Source organism: Aulonocara stuartgranti (genome assembly GCF_965226115.1).
Source record: "Aulonocara stuartgranti genome assembly, chromosome: 7".
Lineage (NCBI taxonomy): Eukaryota > Metazoa > Chordata > Actinopteri > Cichliformes > Cichlidae > Aulonocara > Aulonocara stuartgranti.
Window position 1 is genome coordinate 18,889,023 of NC_138945.1, and position 16,707 is coordinate 18,905,729.

General features: G+C 41.2%; 2 protein-coding genes across 11 annotated transcripts in view; one reads left to right on the forward strand and one right to left on the reverse strand.

The window, feature by feature from the left end:
- Positions 1–723: 723 nt before the first annotated feature.
- nup188 (nucleoporin 188) lies at positions 724–15,559 on the forward strand. Its single transcript, XM_082538191.1, has 43 exons — positions 724–839; positions 2,249–2,303; positions 2,460–2,533; positions 2,622–2,706; positions 2,788–2,868; positions 3,037–3,081; positions 3,166–3,258; positions 3,380–3,499; positions 3,614–3,825; positions 4,062–4,176; positions 4,359–4,559; positions 5,119–5,199; positions 5,289–5,381; positions 5,476–5,595; positions 5,684–5,810; positions 5,911–6,069; positions 6,550–6,676; positions 6,782–6,869; positions 6,988–7,064; positions 7,153–7,267; positions 7,353–7,473; positions 7,553–7,619; positions 8,232–8,357; positions 8,476–8,716; positions 8,806–9,012; positions 9,096–9,265; positions 9,384–9,453; positions 9,545–9,612; positions 9,751–9,946; positions 10,423–10,500; positions 10,600–10,685; positions 10,777–10,922; positions 11,008–11,186; positions 11,308–11,508; positions 11,609–11,701; positions 11,808–11,960; positions 12,735–12,872; positions 12,974–13,048; positions 13,150–13,365; positions 13,490–13,621; positions 13,703–13,776; positions 14,386–14,515; positions 14,810–15,559. The coding sequence occupies exons 1-43, from the start codon at positions 814–816 to the stop codon at positions 14,987–14,989; spliced, it is 5,241 nt and encodes a 1,746-aa protein (XP_082394317.1). The 5' UTR covers positions 724–813; the 3' UTR covers positions 14,990–15,559.
- A 62-nt stretch (positions 15,560–15,621) lies between these two features.
- The window catches only part of cdk5rap2 (CDK5 regulatory subunit associated protein 2), a 36,997-nt gene continuing 35,911 nt past the window's right edge, over positions 15,622–16,707 (reverse strand). For 9 of the 10 annotated variants that reach the window (XM_082538189.1, XM_082538188.1, XM_082538182.1 and 6 more), the window contains 2 exons: positions 16,558–16,612; positions 15,622–16,154 (listed from right to left, as the gene is read on the reverse strand). In XM_082538189.1, the coding sequence (XP_082394315.1) occupies positions 16,009–16,154; positions 16,558–16,612 (201 nt within the window). In that variant the 3' untranslated portion in view covers positions 15,622–16,008. The remainder of the gene's footprint in view (positions 16,155–16,557; positions 16,613–16,707) is intronic. The other variant, XM_082538190.1, reaches the window with a different exon arrangement.

A 16,707-nucleotide genomic window follows, 5' to 3' on the forward strand; every position in this document is an offset into this window, starting at 1 on the left:
ACTTTAAATAAATAAATAAAAATATGTATTTATTTATTTTGGTCAAATTCAGACTTCTCAGGCTATTTTATACATGTAATACTTGAATAATTATTTGTAAAAATTAATTACCCGTAAGTCCAGAGGATCACTTTGATACATGATATACTGAATTATGGAGTTAGGGGGAAACACAGAAGTTTTGCCAAAATGTAGCATAAATATTTTCGAAAAGGTATGGAGGCGATTGGGATGTGTTTATTTTACTCCAGAGGATGGCGTTAAAGTTGAACTCAGGACGGCCGCTGCTTCACGAAGAAGAACAAGGCTTTTTTTTTTTTTTTTTTTTTTTTGATGAATCGCAGACTGTTTATTCATAAGTTCAGATACGTGCTCGTTCACTCTTTTATTACCTAATTTTTTTTTTCAAAATATTAAACTTTATTAAGAAACAGTATACAGAACATGTATACAATCAGAACAAAATTAACATATGCCAGGGGGTGTAATACAAAGAATTACATACATTCAAATAATTTGTAATTACTACAAATAGTAATAGTTTTCATAGCCTTTTTGTTAAGTGATCCACTAATCAATTTTATGTAACATAAAACATCATTATAGTAATGTTTAAAATTAGGTTTTTTGTTACTGTATTTGCATTTGTGAAAATAAAATTTAGCTAAGATAACTAATAAGTTTATTATAAAGTAAACATCTTCTTTTACGAAGAAGAACAAGGCGCCCAGCCGTTGGCTCCGAGGGTGACGAAGGCGCTTTCGACGTCACTGATGAGCCAGCACAACAACCAATCACATAGCAGACGCGAAGATGGCGGAATCGGAGATGAGCGTCAGGTAGGCACATAGCAACTTACTTTAGCTAAAGCGTGCGTTGTTTGAGTTATTTTTGCAGCGTTTTCCAGTGGGTATCATTTTTACACAGCGCTCCTGTTTACTAAATCAGACCAGCAGTGATGTGTATATTTCACTTTTTGCGTTTGAGCAGTTAGCACCACGCTGACTTAGCTTAGCAAGTACTAGCCGCTAAAGATTTGAATGGCTTTTCAGTAGCGCGGTGTGCCAGCCGCATGTCAACAACAGCATACCGCCACTGCAAACTGTTTACATTAGATATTGTATTAACGGCGCTGGTTTATTTAAAGACACCGTACTTACAGCGAGATAAAGCCGTCGACTCTCCGTTACATTCAGTAACCGCTGGGCTTGCTTAGTTGGTGTTAATTGAGAAGCTAACTCTACTGTTTTGATACGGTCAGGAAAACAGCTGAGTTAGGTTTAAAATCTTTAAACTTGACCTCCAAAACAAACTAAAAAGAGTTAGACTTGACAACAAATCGCAAAAGCCTATCCATCTCTGTAAGTACAAATAAACTAATTTAGTTTCAGGGAACGCTGATGAAGGGCTATCATTGAAGAGAGGTATTTAAAACATATCCATGGATATCATAATAACAAGACAACAGACTCATATTGAGGACCCCAACAAATGTTTATGTATGCAAACATGTATTGAGCTTTAAAGTACCGGTGACATCTCAAGTCTGGTCAAAAACTATGCTGCCATGGACAGCATTTTTATGTTGTTGTCTTAGTACCTCACCACAGTAGATGTAAAATAAATAACTAAAATGTCATCAAACTGCACACTTTGAGTTTTAATTTTGCACAAGGTTTACCAAAAAAGTTGCATTAACTGTGTAGGAATTACGATGATTGCTTTAAATAGTCTGTTCATTTTCACACACTCTAAACTAACATGATTAGAAATATAAAGATAATCGTTATTTTTAATGCTTCCATGGAAATCTTTCTGGACCCTATGGACATACTGAGTTTTCTATCCTTTTTTTTTTCTTCCCACAAAAAGTGAGTCATGTACGAAAACGGGGGAAGTGTTTATAGTTTTGGGAAGTAGGTCTGTCTTTTTGTTTGATGGCATCAGGGCAAGTTTGTTTTGCTTTGTTCAGTTTCTTTCAAACATGTAACCAATTCATAGAAAGTTTTTTTTTTTTAAATTGAACAAAAAATAGCTGTTTGTAAATAAACTAAAACAGGGTACAATATTGCTACACATTTGCTGATTTAGTTTACATATTTGAAAAAGGGTGGACAGAAGTGCACACTTATTAAATCCCACACCTTCATCCCTCTTTAGTTAAAAGGCTCAGTTCTAATAACTGTAAAAACTTTAATGCATTAATCCCAATCGTTGCTTTTCTAAAATAAACCAATTTGTTTCCCAGGAGCTGTAGGGAATTATGGACCATATTGCTGGGGAGGTCTGCGTTGAGAGAGCCGGTATGTCCTTGTTGAAGAAAAGTGTCCAGCACATAACAAGTGTGCTGGACTCTTTACTGCTCCAAAAAAATAGCTTGTTGTAATGTTTTCTTTTTTAAAGGTAATAAAACAATCACAGTGATTTTTCTCTCTGTTATTAATGTTGGATGGTCACAGGCTCAGATAGAGGTAGAGCTCGACAGACACTGGGATAGACTTCATCAAGGACTTAGTTACTACAAGCCACCCAGGTATAGTTACAGTTATTTTCACATCAAATTTACTGTAGTTAATAAAAGTAACCATATAAAAGGTAACTGCAAGCATCACCTGTTACAGCTCATCCTCTGCTGAGAAAGTAAAAGAGAAGAAAGATGTTGCACAGCCCCTGAAGGACTTTGGTCTAAGGATCAGTAAATTATTGGTAAGACTTCAAAATGTCAATCAAGAATGATTTCCAGTCTTTATTTTGTAGTGTGTATTTAATGATGATTTCATGTTACAGAGTCTCGATGAACAGCAGAGTGTTCAGCTTTTGCAGTGCTACCTACAGGAAGACTACAGAGGAACCCGTGATTCATTAAAGGTATCTGTCCTGACAGATATTTTCATTGTGAAATCTGTCTGAACTCGTAGCTTTCAGTGTAACTGAGATTTGCCGTTGCATCACAGGAACAAAAAATGTAAGACCGTAAAAAGATGTTGTGAAAGACGTTTCGATGTTAAATGAATACCTTTTTTTTTTTTTTTGTAGGTTGTACTCAAGGATGAGCGGCAAAGCCAGGCACTACTGCTTAAGGTCAGTACACGGATCTTCTGCTTTTCTTGACACAGCACATGTTTAGTTCAGTAAGTATGACAGCTTTTGTGTTTGTTTTTGCAGATAGCAGACTATTACTATGAGGAACGCATGTGTTTGCTCAGATGTGTCCTTCTCCTGCTCACATACTTTCAGGATGAGCGACATCCCTACAGGGTGAGAAGCTCCAGTCTTAGCATTACTCACTAAATTGTGGAACACAGCTTTTAAAAAACTAATTGTGCTTGGGATTGTTGTTGCTTTAGTAATGTAACCTTAGTTATGTTATGTTGTTTAGGCTGAGTACAGTGACTGTGTCAAAAAGCTGGAGAAGGACCTGGTGAGCAAATACCAGTTGCAGTTTGAGAGTCTCTTCAAGGCAGAGGCACCAACATGGGAAACTCACGGAAACCTCATGGTGATGACACAAGTTTGGTTGGCGTTGGCTTAATATCCTTCCTATTGCGAGGTAGCTGTGGGAGATATTTTCCTGTCAAGGATGCAAAATAATGTAGATATTATTTTTTTTCAGACGGAGCGGCAGGTGTCAAGATGGTTCCTGCAGTGTCTGAGAGAACAGTCTCTGCTGCTCGAGATCATCTTTCTGTATTATGCTTACTTTGAGATGAACCCATCTGACCTTCTGAACTTCACCAAGATGTTCAAAGAACAAGGCTTCGGTTTGCGGCAGACTAACAGACACCTGGTAGATAAGAGCATGGATGCGCTGGTCGACCGGATCGGGTAAGAGGCACAAAGTTTATGTGCGGTTCATGTCTTTCCCAGATATTTTTAATTGACAGACATTATGAAGACATTTCAGTATTTTCATTATTACAGTGACATGATGTCTTCCTATACAGAGATTAATCATCAGTTGATTCATATTCAATAGACTTTTTTTACCGGATATGTCAGAAACCTAAATATTTCATTCCTTCCGTAGTTTATGATGTCCTGTCTGTCTCTCTGCCCGGCAGATACCTGAGCGCGCTCATCCTGGTTGAAGGAATGGACATAGACTTCCTGCACAAGTGTGCTCTTGAGGATTGTACAGATCAGCACCAGTTCTCTAGTGCTCCGGCCGTGGTTAAGGTTCAGTTTGTTTTTTGGCTGCTGCATTCATAGACTTAATGTTAATATTGGTTCACAGACTTGTCTTACAAAGTGAAACATTTAAATAAATTAGGCTAAAATTGGCTAGGCTTCTGTTAACTCACGCAGAGCATATAATGAGAATGTGTTTAAATACTCATAAGAATTGTTGGCTCTTCTAGGAAATGGATCAGCTGCTACTGACATTTGGTGACATCCCTCATCACGCACCGGTATTGTTGGCCTGGGTCCTGCTAAGACACACACTTAGACCAGATGATACCAGCCCTGTGATCAGGAGGATAGGCAACACCGCCCTCCAGCTGGGTGTTTTCAAGTACCTTTCAACAATGCTCAAAGGTCTTGGAGTCTCAGGGAACAATGTAAGATATTTCAGATTGATTGACCCTTTAGAAGTTTATAAGAAGCAAATTTACAAAACAATTCTGTTCACTTAAAGGAGAACTCCCTCTGTCATCTGTTATGCTGCCTCTGTTATCTGACATAGCTTTAAATTATGTCCTGCTGATACACACCTTTGTTCTTTCACAAATCATAAGCCATGCTTTAAATAAAGTCCATGCAGCATGAGCAGTAGTGGTAAAGAACGCTCAGGGTGCTTCTGTTTGTCATCAGCAGCTAATGAAATCACTAAGTGCGCAGATCGAAACCAATCTATAATGAAGTGTCCAGAATGAAAACCTCCTGTTACAATAGTAATGTATTATACTGATCATCATGCATCAGTTTCCTTGTCAAGACCTGTGCTAAACTTCAGACCTCAGGTTTCATAATGATTTCTTTCAAAATCTGTAAAGTAATGCTGCACTTTTACAAATTATAGATAGAAATGTAAGTAGCAACCAACATTTGCTCAAAGAGTGGTGACTGTCTTGTTTTCCATTAAAATTCCGTCATTTTTTTCACTTTTTATTTCTTCAGTGTACAGCAAGCACAGCAAAAATGTGCGTCTATGGTCTCCTCTCATTTGTGATCACCTCTTTTGAAGAAGAAAGTTTACAGGTATGCACCTTGACTCTACATGTCTTGATCCTCACACACCTATTTATAACATGTGGCGATAATTTGCTTTCTTATGATGTGTATTACAGACTGATGGTGTGGCGACTCAGAGCTCCCACCTTATCGATGCTGCCTGTGAGGTCCTTTCTGCTCCAAGTCTGGCTGAAATCTTTTGGGAATTGGTCGGAAAAGCACACAGAAGAGAATCTTTTATTAAAAATAAAATGGAATTATAAATGTTGATGATGTATCTCGTTTATTAAATGTTTAATCCAGAAGCCAAACATGGGATTGGGAATGATCCTGGACAGCGCAGTGGGGATGTTTCCTCATAAGATCGGACCCTTGCTGCAGCTTCTAACTGCACTGCTTTCAAACAAGTCGACTGTTAAAAAGGTAAATGGCACACATGCACACACATACACACATGCAACGTATCTTTCTGTAAATGATTTATTGATATACTTTGACTTCCTTGTGAAAGGTGTACAACTTCTTGGATAAAATGTCCTTCTACACTCAAGTTTACAAACATAAGTCTAATGACATCATCTCCAATGACGACGAGACACTGTGGAGGAGGCAAGCTCCCAAACTCCTCTATCCTCTCGGTTAGTGTGTTATTATTACTGTTAAATCTGAGTATAGATGAAAGTTTTCCCTGTGTTTCTCTTGTGTGACTAAATGGGGATGTCTGTTCTCAACCATTAGGCACAGGCCAGACAAACCTGTGGATGCCACAGGGAGTGCTGGGCCAGGTGATGAGTCCAGGTGAGCAAGGCTACGTGGTACGCTGGGAGTTTTCCTACAGCTCCTGGACTCTCTTCACATGTGAGGTGGAGATGCTGCTCCATGTTGTTTCCACTGCAGGTACATAGCAGTTAATTTTGTTTATAAGGTTTGCCCAGGTTTGCCCTGCTTCTGGCTCTACAACTAGTATAGGTTTCTGCACTCTGACCAGATTGGATAAGGAGAAGAGGATGGAGTGTGATAAACATGACAAGAAATATGGTTATTTGCATTTCTCGTAACATTCACAATATATACCTCATATACTCAGTTAAAACCTATTAAATACAGTTCTGCTTGAGTTTCTGGGAAGCAAAACAACTTGATAAGACTTGTAAATCCATAAGGCCATATGATCATGTGGTATGACAGTAATTGTAAAACCTGCACAACAGGTTTAAAATAATCACAGTTACACGTAAAGATTTCCACTCAGTTATACAATGATTCAGTAGCTGATGTCACCAGTTACTGGAGTAGCCAAATGCCTAAAAATGAATTATTTAATGAAGAAACACATTCATCAGCTGATTGTTGATCACTGACTGATATTTTTACCAGATGTTTTAGCCCACTGTGCCCGCGTGAAGCCCATCTTGGATCTAGTCCATAAGATCATAAGCACAGACTGGACAGTGTCTGACTGCCTCCTGCCTCTGACCTCACGCATTTACATGCTGCTGCAAAGGTAAAGTAAACTTTTGAGTGACACACATTAAACTTTTTGTGCTGTTTGCTCTGCCAGAAATAATCTTGATATGATTCTGGTATTATAATCTGTCTTTTCTCTCAGGTTAACATCCGTCATCAACCCCCCAGTGGATGTGATTGCTTCCTGTGTAAACTGCCTTTCTGTGCTGGCTGCAAGGATGCCAGGGAAGGTGGGTGTGCTCAGTGCTCGCAGTGTGAACATGAAGTAAAATGAGGGATTTAAAGCCAGTGCTTTTGAACTTTCTTCACCCAGTTCATATCTTATTTATTTATTTAATCAATCTTCAGGTGTGGTCCAGTCTGCACCACACTGGCTTCCTCCCCTTTGCCTCCAACCCTCTGACCAGCATGGCCCAGTGCATAAGGTAAAGAGGCCAAACAGAGTGCCAGGTATTACTTAATATGCCTTGGATATATCAGCGTTTTACTCAACTGTTTTATTTTTCCCCTCAGTGCTGAGGGGATGAAGGCAGGTAACTATGGCAACCTGCTAGTTCAGATTGAGCAGCCCAGGGGAGAATATGCTGTGACTATTGCCTTCCTTCGTCTCATTACAACTCTGGTTAAGGTAACATTTTTTAAAAGTTATGTAATCTTTCAAAATGTTGTCCTGCTACTATAATGTGCATCATGTGTACTTATTTTTATCATAGGGTCAGCTCGGCAGCACTCAGAACAAAGGTCTGATCCCCTGTGTGCTGCTGGTGTTGAAGGAGATGCTGCCCACGTACCATAAGTGGCGTTACAACACCTATGGTGTCAGAGAGAGGATAGGTGAGGGTGTTTTCCCTTTGCTTCTTGTCTGGAGACAAATTAAACTTGTATACAAACTGGCTTCTCTGTGCTGCTGCAGGTTGTCTTATTTTGGAGCTGATCCATGCCATTCTCAATCTGAGCCCAGAGGGAGAGGACCAAGGCAGGTAAGGAACAGTGTCTGAACTCTGTCACCTGCACATTTTCTCTGATGTCACAATGCTAAACAGTCAGGTCCTACAAACAGGCTTTTAAGGGTAATAACCTTAAACATAACAAGGGTGCTTATATGACGATTCTCTAATACTGGAATGGTGTAAAATGTGCATTAATCTTTCCAGTTTGTTAAAATAAAAATATTTTGTTTCTTTCTTGCTATTTGGGAACAAGAAGTGGACCATATTTGGATGAGAGGATGGGAATCACTAGCCAGCTTGTTTAGGGAGATAAACAGCTGTTAATGTGTGCTGACATACTAGAACTAGAATGTCTTCTTTTCTTTTCTTAAACACAAACATCTCTAGAAAAATGTCTGTTTGCTCTAAATCTGAATATTTTACAATGGAAGTCTGAGGATTGATTTGCTCTTGGTGTTAAGTGGATCTCTTTTGGCACTTCTGTGTGGATTAAAGTTACACTTTACAGGCTGTAACTGCACCTGCTTTGTGCCTGCCCAAACAATCATAAAATTGTCGATTAATTAATAATGGTTGCAACTAACTAACAGTTGCCTTTTTACTCATGTAGTTGTTTATTTACTCCTTTCCTTGTTAATGCAGCGCTCCCAGCCTGCAGTCTCTGTGTATCTACAGCCTTGCAAATACAGAAGCTGGACAGGCAGTTGTCAATATAATGGGAGTTGGAGTTGACACCATAGATGTGGTCCTGGCTGCACAACCCAGCAGGTGAGCAGTTGGATGTGTTCAGTCAACCTTTCCTCATAGTAAGCACTCAGCTCTCCATTATTATTATTTGTTTAACTGACATTAGTTGTATTATATTTTTTTTCTTGGTGCTGTCCAGCTGTGGCTCTGAGGGTCCTGGTCAGATGCTCATCCAGACTGTCAAACTGGCCTTTTCTGTCACAAACAACGTAATCCGTTTGAAACCGCCTTCGGACACAGTGTCCCCACTGGAGCAGGCGCTGACACAGCACGGTGGCCACGGCAATAACCTAATAGTCGTCCTAGCTAAATATATCTACCACAAACACGATCCAGCACTCCCTCGTCTCGCAATCCAGCTGCTCAAAAGGCTCGCCACAGTAAGACTTCCACTTTTAAACAATATGTGAATATGTGGTTGGTGTTTTTGTTACATAACTAAACACTGACGTTGACCTCGTGTTGCCAGGTGGCTCCCATGTCGGTCTACGCTTGTCTCGGGAGCGATGCAGCAGCCATCCGCGATGCGTTCCTCACTCGGCTGCAGAGCAAGACGGAAGACATGAGGATCAAAGTCATGATCCTTGAGTTTCTCACCGTCGCTGTGGAAACCCAGCCTGGCCTCATTGAGCTTTTTCTCAACCTGGAAGTCAAAGATGGAAACGAAGGATCAAAGGTATAAAGTGCAGGAAGTAACTTTGGTTTTACTTTTCCCACTGCTGCAGCTTCATTAAAGACATCCTTGTTTTAAACTTGTAGGAGTTCCTGCTGGGTGAGTGGAGCTGTCTTCATGTCGTGTTGGACCTGATCGACTCCAAACAGCAGGGCAAGTACTGGTGCCCCCCGCTGCTACACCGAGCAGGTCTGGCCTTCCTCCTGGCCCTCTGGCAGGATCGCAGGGATAGTGCCATCTCTGTCTTACGTACAAAGTAAGTAAATGTTCTCAGTCTCACTTTGAGTTGGAACAACATGTGAAGGTGAAAAACCACATGATTAACATGCTGTATGGTGTTTTGTTTCTTTTCTTTTCTTTTTTTTAAACCAAAGAGAGAGGTTTTGGGAGAATTTGACGACACCTCTTTTTGGAACCCTCACCCCACCTTCAGACACCACAGAGGTATTTTGCTGTGTTGCTTAGTTACACTGTTTCCATGAGTACTTAAAAGTCAGTAAACGTGTAAAATGATGAAAATGTAACTTGTCCCCAGCCTTGCGTTCTGGAGACCTGCGCTTTTGTCATGAAAATCATCGGCCTGGAGATCTACTATGTTGTCAGGTGATTTCAGAGTCCATATCAAATAATAATAACATTATTTTTTAATATTAAATACATCTTTGTATACATATCCCTTTATTTACAATGATGTCTTAGATTATACATATTTAATGTTGATGAATATTTGTGTTATTGCAGCGGCTCTTTGGAACAGTCCTTGAAGGACGGGCTTCAGAAGTTCTCCAACGCACGACGCTATGAGTACTGGTCACAGTACGTCAAGTCACTGGTGTGCCATGTGGCAGAGATGGAGGAAGAAGGCATCTGCTACTTCACAGAGGCCCAGATGTTGATCTCTGCCTGGCGGATGTTGCTGATTCTTTCCACTAACCACGTATGTTCAAGTACACACAATCATGGCCCGAAAGTTACGTTTAAAAGCGAAACGTTGATCTCATGATGGTACTGCAACCTACCTTCCTTCACTTGCATTTTAAGTTTAATTCCTGTAAATAATGATATTATGTGTACAAATTTTCTGTAGCTGTTATACTACGGTAATATTATCATCATCAGATTTTGACAGTGTTAATCAAGTGAAAATTTGATGATGTGTAAGGATAAAAAGAAGTATCATTATTACTATTTCTCCTCTGCATACAGTCCTCACTCCAAGCTAAGCTAACAGGCTTGTTTTTGCTGTTTAGTCATATTTAATGGGAGTTGAGAAGTACTGATCTTCTCATGCGCCTCTTGTAGAAAAAAGAATTTGTGCATTTCCCAGAATTTGAGACTTTAACTGCGTCTTGATAATCCTGTCTAGAACAAGCTCAGATGAAAACGATGTGTGATTGTGTTTTATTTTTTCAGTCTGATGTGATGCACTTAACTGAGGACTCAACTAAGCTGACCCTTTTCATGGATGTCCTAGATGGGACTAAAGCTGCTGTAAGTTACCGTAGTATGAAATATTTTCCTGTAATCTGTGACTTTTTATTTCTTCTCTTATCACTAGTTTACTTTTTAAACTCTTGGTCACTCTTTCAGTTGACAACGCCCACGTCTGCGCCTTGTCTTCGACTTGGATCCATGATGGCCACTTTACTTCTCATCCTCCTTAAACAGTGGAGAAGGTGTGTACTCATGCCTTTGACAAGTGAAGGCCCAGCACTGCGCACTAGCTGTCGCCTCATTCCTTTATCTTCTCTAAATCTTTATCTCCAGTGTGGTAGCTTCAGCTCCGGACATCCTGTCTCCCCTCTCCCTTATCCTGGAGAGTGTCCTGCAGGCTGACCAGCAGCTGATGGAAAGGACCAAAGCCAAAATCTTCTCCGCACTCATTTCTGTGCTGCAGATTCAGGGACTGGACGGTAAGAAGCACACATCTGATGTTTGTCTGTGTTTTAAGAAAGTGTCGGAGCGGTAATGACTTGGCGTGTGTTTTTTGACATCTAGGTGGAGATATTTCCCAGCTGCCCCAGTTGTTGCTGTCTGTATGTGAGACGGTGAAAGATGAGGCCCTGGCACTTATTGACAACATGCGACACACGAGCCAGTTGGGAGACACGGTGGAGGACGAGGACAGCATGGAGACGGACTCTCCTCGGGGCCCACAGAAGGACCAGAGAGACGGGGTAAGCGTGGCGAGGTTGTTGTTGATGAAGGTTCAAGTTTATTTAGTTTTCTGATCTATTTTAGATCAATTGTCCCAACATGTACTGTATAAACATACTTTTTTTCCTCCCTTTAAATCAGGTGTGTGTTTTGGCTCTCCACTTGGCGAAGGAGCTGTGCCGCACTGATGAGGATGGTGAGCACTGGGTCTCAGTGATGAGGAAGGTCCCCCTCCTCCCCTCAGTGCTCAGTGCCGTTGAACTGAGCCTTCGCATGAAACGCAACCTGTACTTTACTGAGGCTGCACTTCACCTGCTGCTCACGCTGGCCCGTACTCCGCAGGTAAACACAAACACACCTTTTACGCTTTAGTACTTTAAACCCAGTTTATAGATCAGAAGAATTTGAGCAGATGTTGAGGATGTTGTCCGTTTTCCTTCAGGGGGCAGCAGCTGTGGCAGGAGCGGGAGTCACTCAGACCATCTGCCTGCCTCTTTTGAGTGTGTATGAGGTCTCACCAAATGGCACATCACAGGTGAAATATTTTTTTCCCCCACCTTGCACATAAAAGCATGGATTGATGATGGAGGACATGGTGCATTCATGTCAAGTTAACATCGTGTGTACATGTCTCTGAGCAGAGCTTCTCCCGGAAGTCCCAGGATTTGGCTTGCTGGCCCGGGGTGTACCGCCTCTGCATGTCTCTAATGGAGAGTCTGCTTAAGACGCTGCGCTACAACTTCATCAACGAAGCCCTGGACTTTGTCGGAGTGCATCAGGAACGTATACTACAGGTGTGACTGCAGTAACTTACTGTGTTAACAAGGGAAAAGACAAAAACATGTCATCATGCTTGTCTTCTTTTAGGGCTGCCTCTTAAATGTGTCTGTGGGTGTAAAACTAGAACGACACCCATCGAATTTCTTAACCTCCAAAGACCCGAACTGATTTTTGTTTCTGAGAGAAATGAGATCCACATATAAGGACATTTGTTTTGAATTTAGATAGAACAGTGGCAGTATAATGTCCTCGTATCTGGATATCAGGCCCTTGTAGAGCAAAATGTATTATTTTGGTCTGGACATCCCAAAATGTGATGTCCACATAGGTGGACGCCAGGTCCTAGGAGGTTAAATCTAAAGATGTCATCTTCAGCCTGCCTGTTTTGTCTGTCTAGCAGTAAAGTATTTAGTTTTAAGTCAGGAATTCCAAATATGTGCAACAAAAGTATCAGTGGGCCCCTTAGTATTAGCCAAGCATCCTTTAAACACCACAGCCTACCTGAGTGTTGTTGCTGTCCCTGTCCTTTTATGGACAGTCTTTTATGAGCACAGCACCTGACCACCCAGTGCAGTGCCTGGTGAGTCCTCAGTCCCAAGTGCTCCTGCAGTTCCAAAAATAAACAGTTATTTGTGCAGCTTATGCACAACTGTGGACCTGTTAAGTACACTGAGCTTCCTGACCCTTGGACAGGACTGTATTCCTGTTATGTTGTGTCTAGCTACTGCCTGCAGTCTTCTTTTTGTTGGCATCTTTTAAATAAAGTCGTCACTTTCTCTCCCGCTCAGTGTCTGAATGCCGTGAGGACCGTGCAGAGCCTGGCCTGCCTGGATGAGGCCGATCACACAGTTGGTTTTCTGCTGCAGCTCTCGAGCTTCTGTAAGGAGTGGCAGTTTCACCTGCCCAAACTGCTCAGAGATGTTCAGGCAAGTCAAAAGGAAATCACCACATCAATGAGGAGAGCACAGCTCCAATTGTTGTTCAGCTTTTGGTAATTTAGTGTTTCTGTTTCCATCTGTCTCTTCAGGTAAACCTTTGTTATCTGTGCCAGACCTGCACCCATCTGCTCCACAGCAAAAAGATGCTTCATCACTACCTCCAGGTCAGAAACTTAGTCTTTTTTTTCTTCTTTAATATAAATTTGTAGATTGTTGTTTATACATTCAGATAAATGGCTGATTGTTTTCTGTTGTTCTTTCTTAGGCTAAAAACGGTGAGGCTTTGCCCCCTGGTCCCTTACCCAGGACACAGCGGCCCACTCAAACGTCAACTAAAGAAGCAGCAGGTGGAGGGGAAAGGGAGGAGGCGGAGCAGAAGGCACTGCTAGCTGTGCAGTGCAGTCTTCTAAAGATCCTCAGCAAAACCCTGGCAACTCTGCAGCACTTCACCCCAGACTGCTGCCAGATACTCCTGGACCAGGTCTGTTTGTTCCTGCTGCATGGTGACATTTCTGCAGATCTTTAAAAACAGGCGTTGTTTTTTTTTTTTTTTAAAAGAAAAAAAAAAGGTGATGAGATGCTGACTGTCTCTGTGTTTGTATCAGTCTATGGACCTGGCCGAGTACAGCACGCTCTTCGTGCTTAGCTTCACAACTCCGGCTTTTGACCCTGACGTTGCTCCTTCATTTGGGACCCTGCTGGCCACCATCAATGTCAGCCTGAGCATGTTGAGCGAGGTAGGTGTTTATATTCTTTATTATTATAATCAAAGGTCTTTACAGCTTATTGCATTCGCATTTTCTGCTGTTTGTTAATAGATGGAGAAGAAGAAGGAACCGGTTTCCCTGAGTATAGCATCACTAGCTTCATCAGAGGAGATCCAAGCGCTGAAGTGAGTGATATGGCGTGTAACACTAGATATGAAACACTTTCAAGGAAACCGACTGTGGGAAAATGAAACTGGGGGTTTTGCTTTGAGTTAATGAGAAAATGAGACACTCTGGTACGTGGCAACTAAGAAGTAATGTGGAGCCGCTTGTTAGTTTAGCATCTTAACCAGGCCAGACCAACGAAACTTCCCCCACTGTCAGTGTAAAGATCTTTAGATGCACATTTAATTTCTGACCTTTATATAGGAAAATGAAATGTGATTTTAACAGCACATCTCAGTCTTTCTACATGATTTAAAAAAAAAAAAAAAAAAAGCTGCTGAAGTAAATAAAAGACATCTGTCAGGACGACGCTTTGGGGTTAAACTGAAATATGTGTATGCGAGTTATTTCTTCTTCACATTTTCCAAAGCTGCTCAGTGGGCCAAGTGTTTGGCCTCCAGGCCTTGTTTGACACCTTTCCAGACACATCTCTCATGTTGCATAAGATGACCAGCAACTGTTTCTCCTTACAGGTTGCTACGATAAGCCAATTGCATCTTTTCCAAGATACTGTTTGTTTTACTGTCAAATACAAATATTGAAATGATTAACTGGTGTCTCCCCTCCAGGTCACTCCTCATGTTCACCATGGAGAACTGTTTCTACGTGTTGATCTCTCAGGCTGTTCGGTGCCTCAAAGATCCTTCCATCCTCCCTCGAGACAAACAGAGGCTCAAGCAAGAGCTCAGCTCAGAACTGGTGAGACGGCACATCTGTTCCAACCCAAAGCTGTTCAAACATTTTGGGTTTTTTGTTATAAACACAAGAACCAACAACAAGTGTGTTTTTCTGTGTATCTGTGAAAAATGTATGAATTCTATCCAGTTATTGCTAGTGTGTAATCATGAAGCTGGCATTAAACTGCACCTTCTACAGTATTAAAACAGGATGCCTCATCTCATCTGTCAGACATAAAATAGCAGCAGCCTTGTATTATAAAGGATGCTTACTCCATGTCTTAGCATGATGCATTTGATTGCGTTTCTCTTTCAGAGTACTCTTCTCTCAAGCCTCTTCCGCCATTTCCGGAGGGGCTCGCCATCCTCTCCTGCCAGTGCCATCCTCCCCTCTACCCAGTCCAAACCACCTACGCCGGGCTCCAAGGCGAGTCATGAGGGTCAGGAGCCATTCATCCAGCTTGTTCAGGCTTTCGTCAGACTTGTGCAGAGATAGGTGTGGATATCCATAACATAGGCAGTTTTTTTTTTTTGTCTTCCCCCTGAACAAATAGTCGTTCTGCAGCAGCCATTAGTTCGTACTTGTTCTAGCTGCACAGAGGACGTTGTCTAAAACTCGGAGCCGAATTTTGCCAAATCTATCACATGACCACAACGAAAACATTTAAAAAGTCAACACAAGAAGCTGCCTGATGTCTTCATCATTATGAAGAGTGAGTCTTTGGGATCTTGGTGCTATGACTAAACAATAAAACACCAACGACTGTGGTCCCACGTTGTGACCTAGTTTTATAGGTCACTTTGACAACCTGGAAGGCCCAGACACATTTCAAGTGCTACTTAAAAAGAAAAAATCGACCTTTTATCACTTGATCTTTTTAGTCTAAGTGTAATAGAAAAACCTATCCTGTAAAGCGGTTCAACACTTTTCTAATTCTCATGTCTTTGAAGTCGTGATCTTTGCCATTTTCTTTTTTTGTGCTTCTCAGTGTACGGGTTTTGATGTGGTCGCTGTGATTTCTACTTAAACAAACATATTCTAATAAAGGAACTTTTGTACCACAAATTCTGATTAGAATTTCTTTTTGAATCCACTTTGTAAAATCAAACTGCTGCAGACTCGAAGGCTTCAGCATTCAGTTTATTTTACTGCATTTGCACATACTTGCTAGAACACAGTTGATCTAAACAATCCTGTACATAAACTGACAGGTGACGACAACAAGTAAAAACTGGAAGTCAGTAATAAAATACAGTCATGTTGTCATATGCGTCATATAAAACGAATAAAAGGAAAATATCTGAATAGCACAGATTATTTACAGAGGCATACTCTTGCATTTAAAGAACTTTTACAACTTCAGTACCTTTTTATAGAAATCAAAGTAAAGGCGGGGCATGTGCAATAAGGTAGGAAAAGCTTAGCTTTCTAAGGTTAAGGTGACAGTTTTACAGCAGGACGGAAAGGCAGGATGCAGACTGGGAAGCTGCTGCGTCAGTGCTTTGCTGGCACCTTTAGTAGCTGCATTGCAAAGAGTTGTCGCTGTTGGGATCCTCCGAGGATTCAGAGTGCCTCTCTGAAGTCTGCCTGGAGACTGGGGCATTCGTCTGCTCAGGCTGAGGGTCTGTAGTGTCTACTACTGGCCATTGACTGGGACTTCCTGAAAAGAGAAGTTGAGGTTGTACAGTAAAAAAAAACAAACAAAAAAAAACGACTGGCTTTAATGGTCACTTTACACCTTTGGCCACAAACATGCAGGATAAACAAAAACAATGCTTAAGGCACAAAAAATATTTCAAGTAAGTTTTCCAATCTTATCTCCAGACACATGCATCTGTCATCTTGTTAAATGAATAGTTGCAAAGTTAAAAGTATGTTTGCTGTAAGGTCACGCAAAACACACCCCTGTGAGCGTAAATCAAAAAGCCTAACACAGTCCATACAGTGTTAGGAGGACACAGTTGTAGGTATGATCCTCCCAACAACTGTGTCTCATTACACGTTTAAATTCTGGTATTTGCTTCATGCAGGAGAAACAACCAGAGCAACGCATCCACACTAACCTTCGTCTGGTCCTCCAGACAGGCCTTTCAGGCCAAACTGGGTACAGTAATTTGTCTACCGATATTTCACAGAGAGGAAAAAAGGGGGAAAAGAGGAGTAATTCACTAATGGAGAAAATACCACTGTGGGTAACAGCATTAGTCTGACAT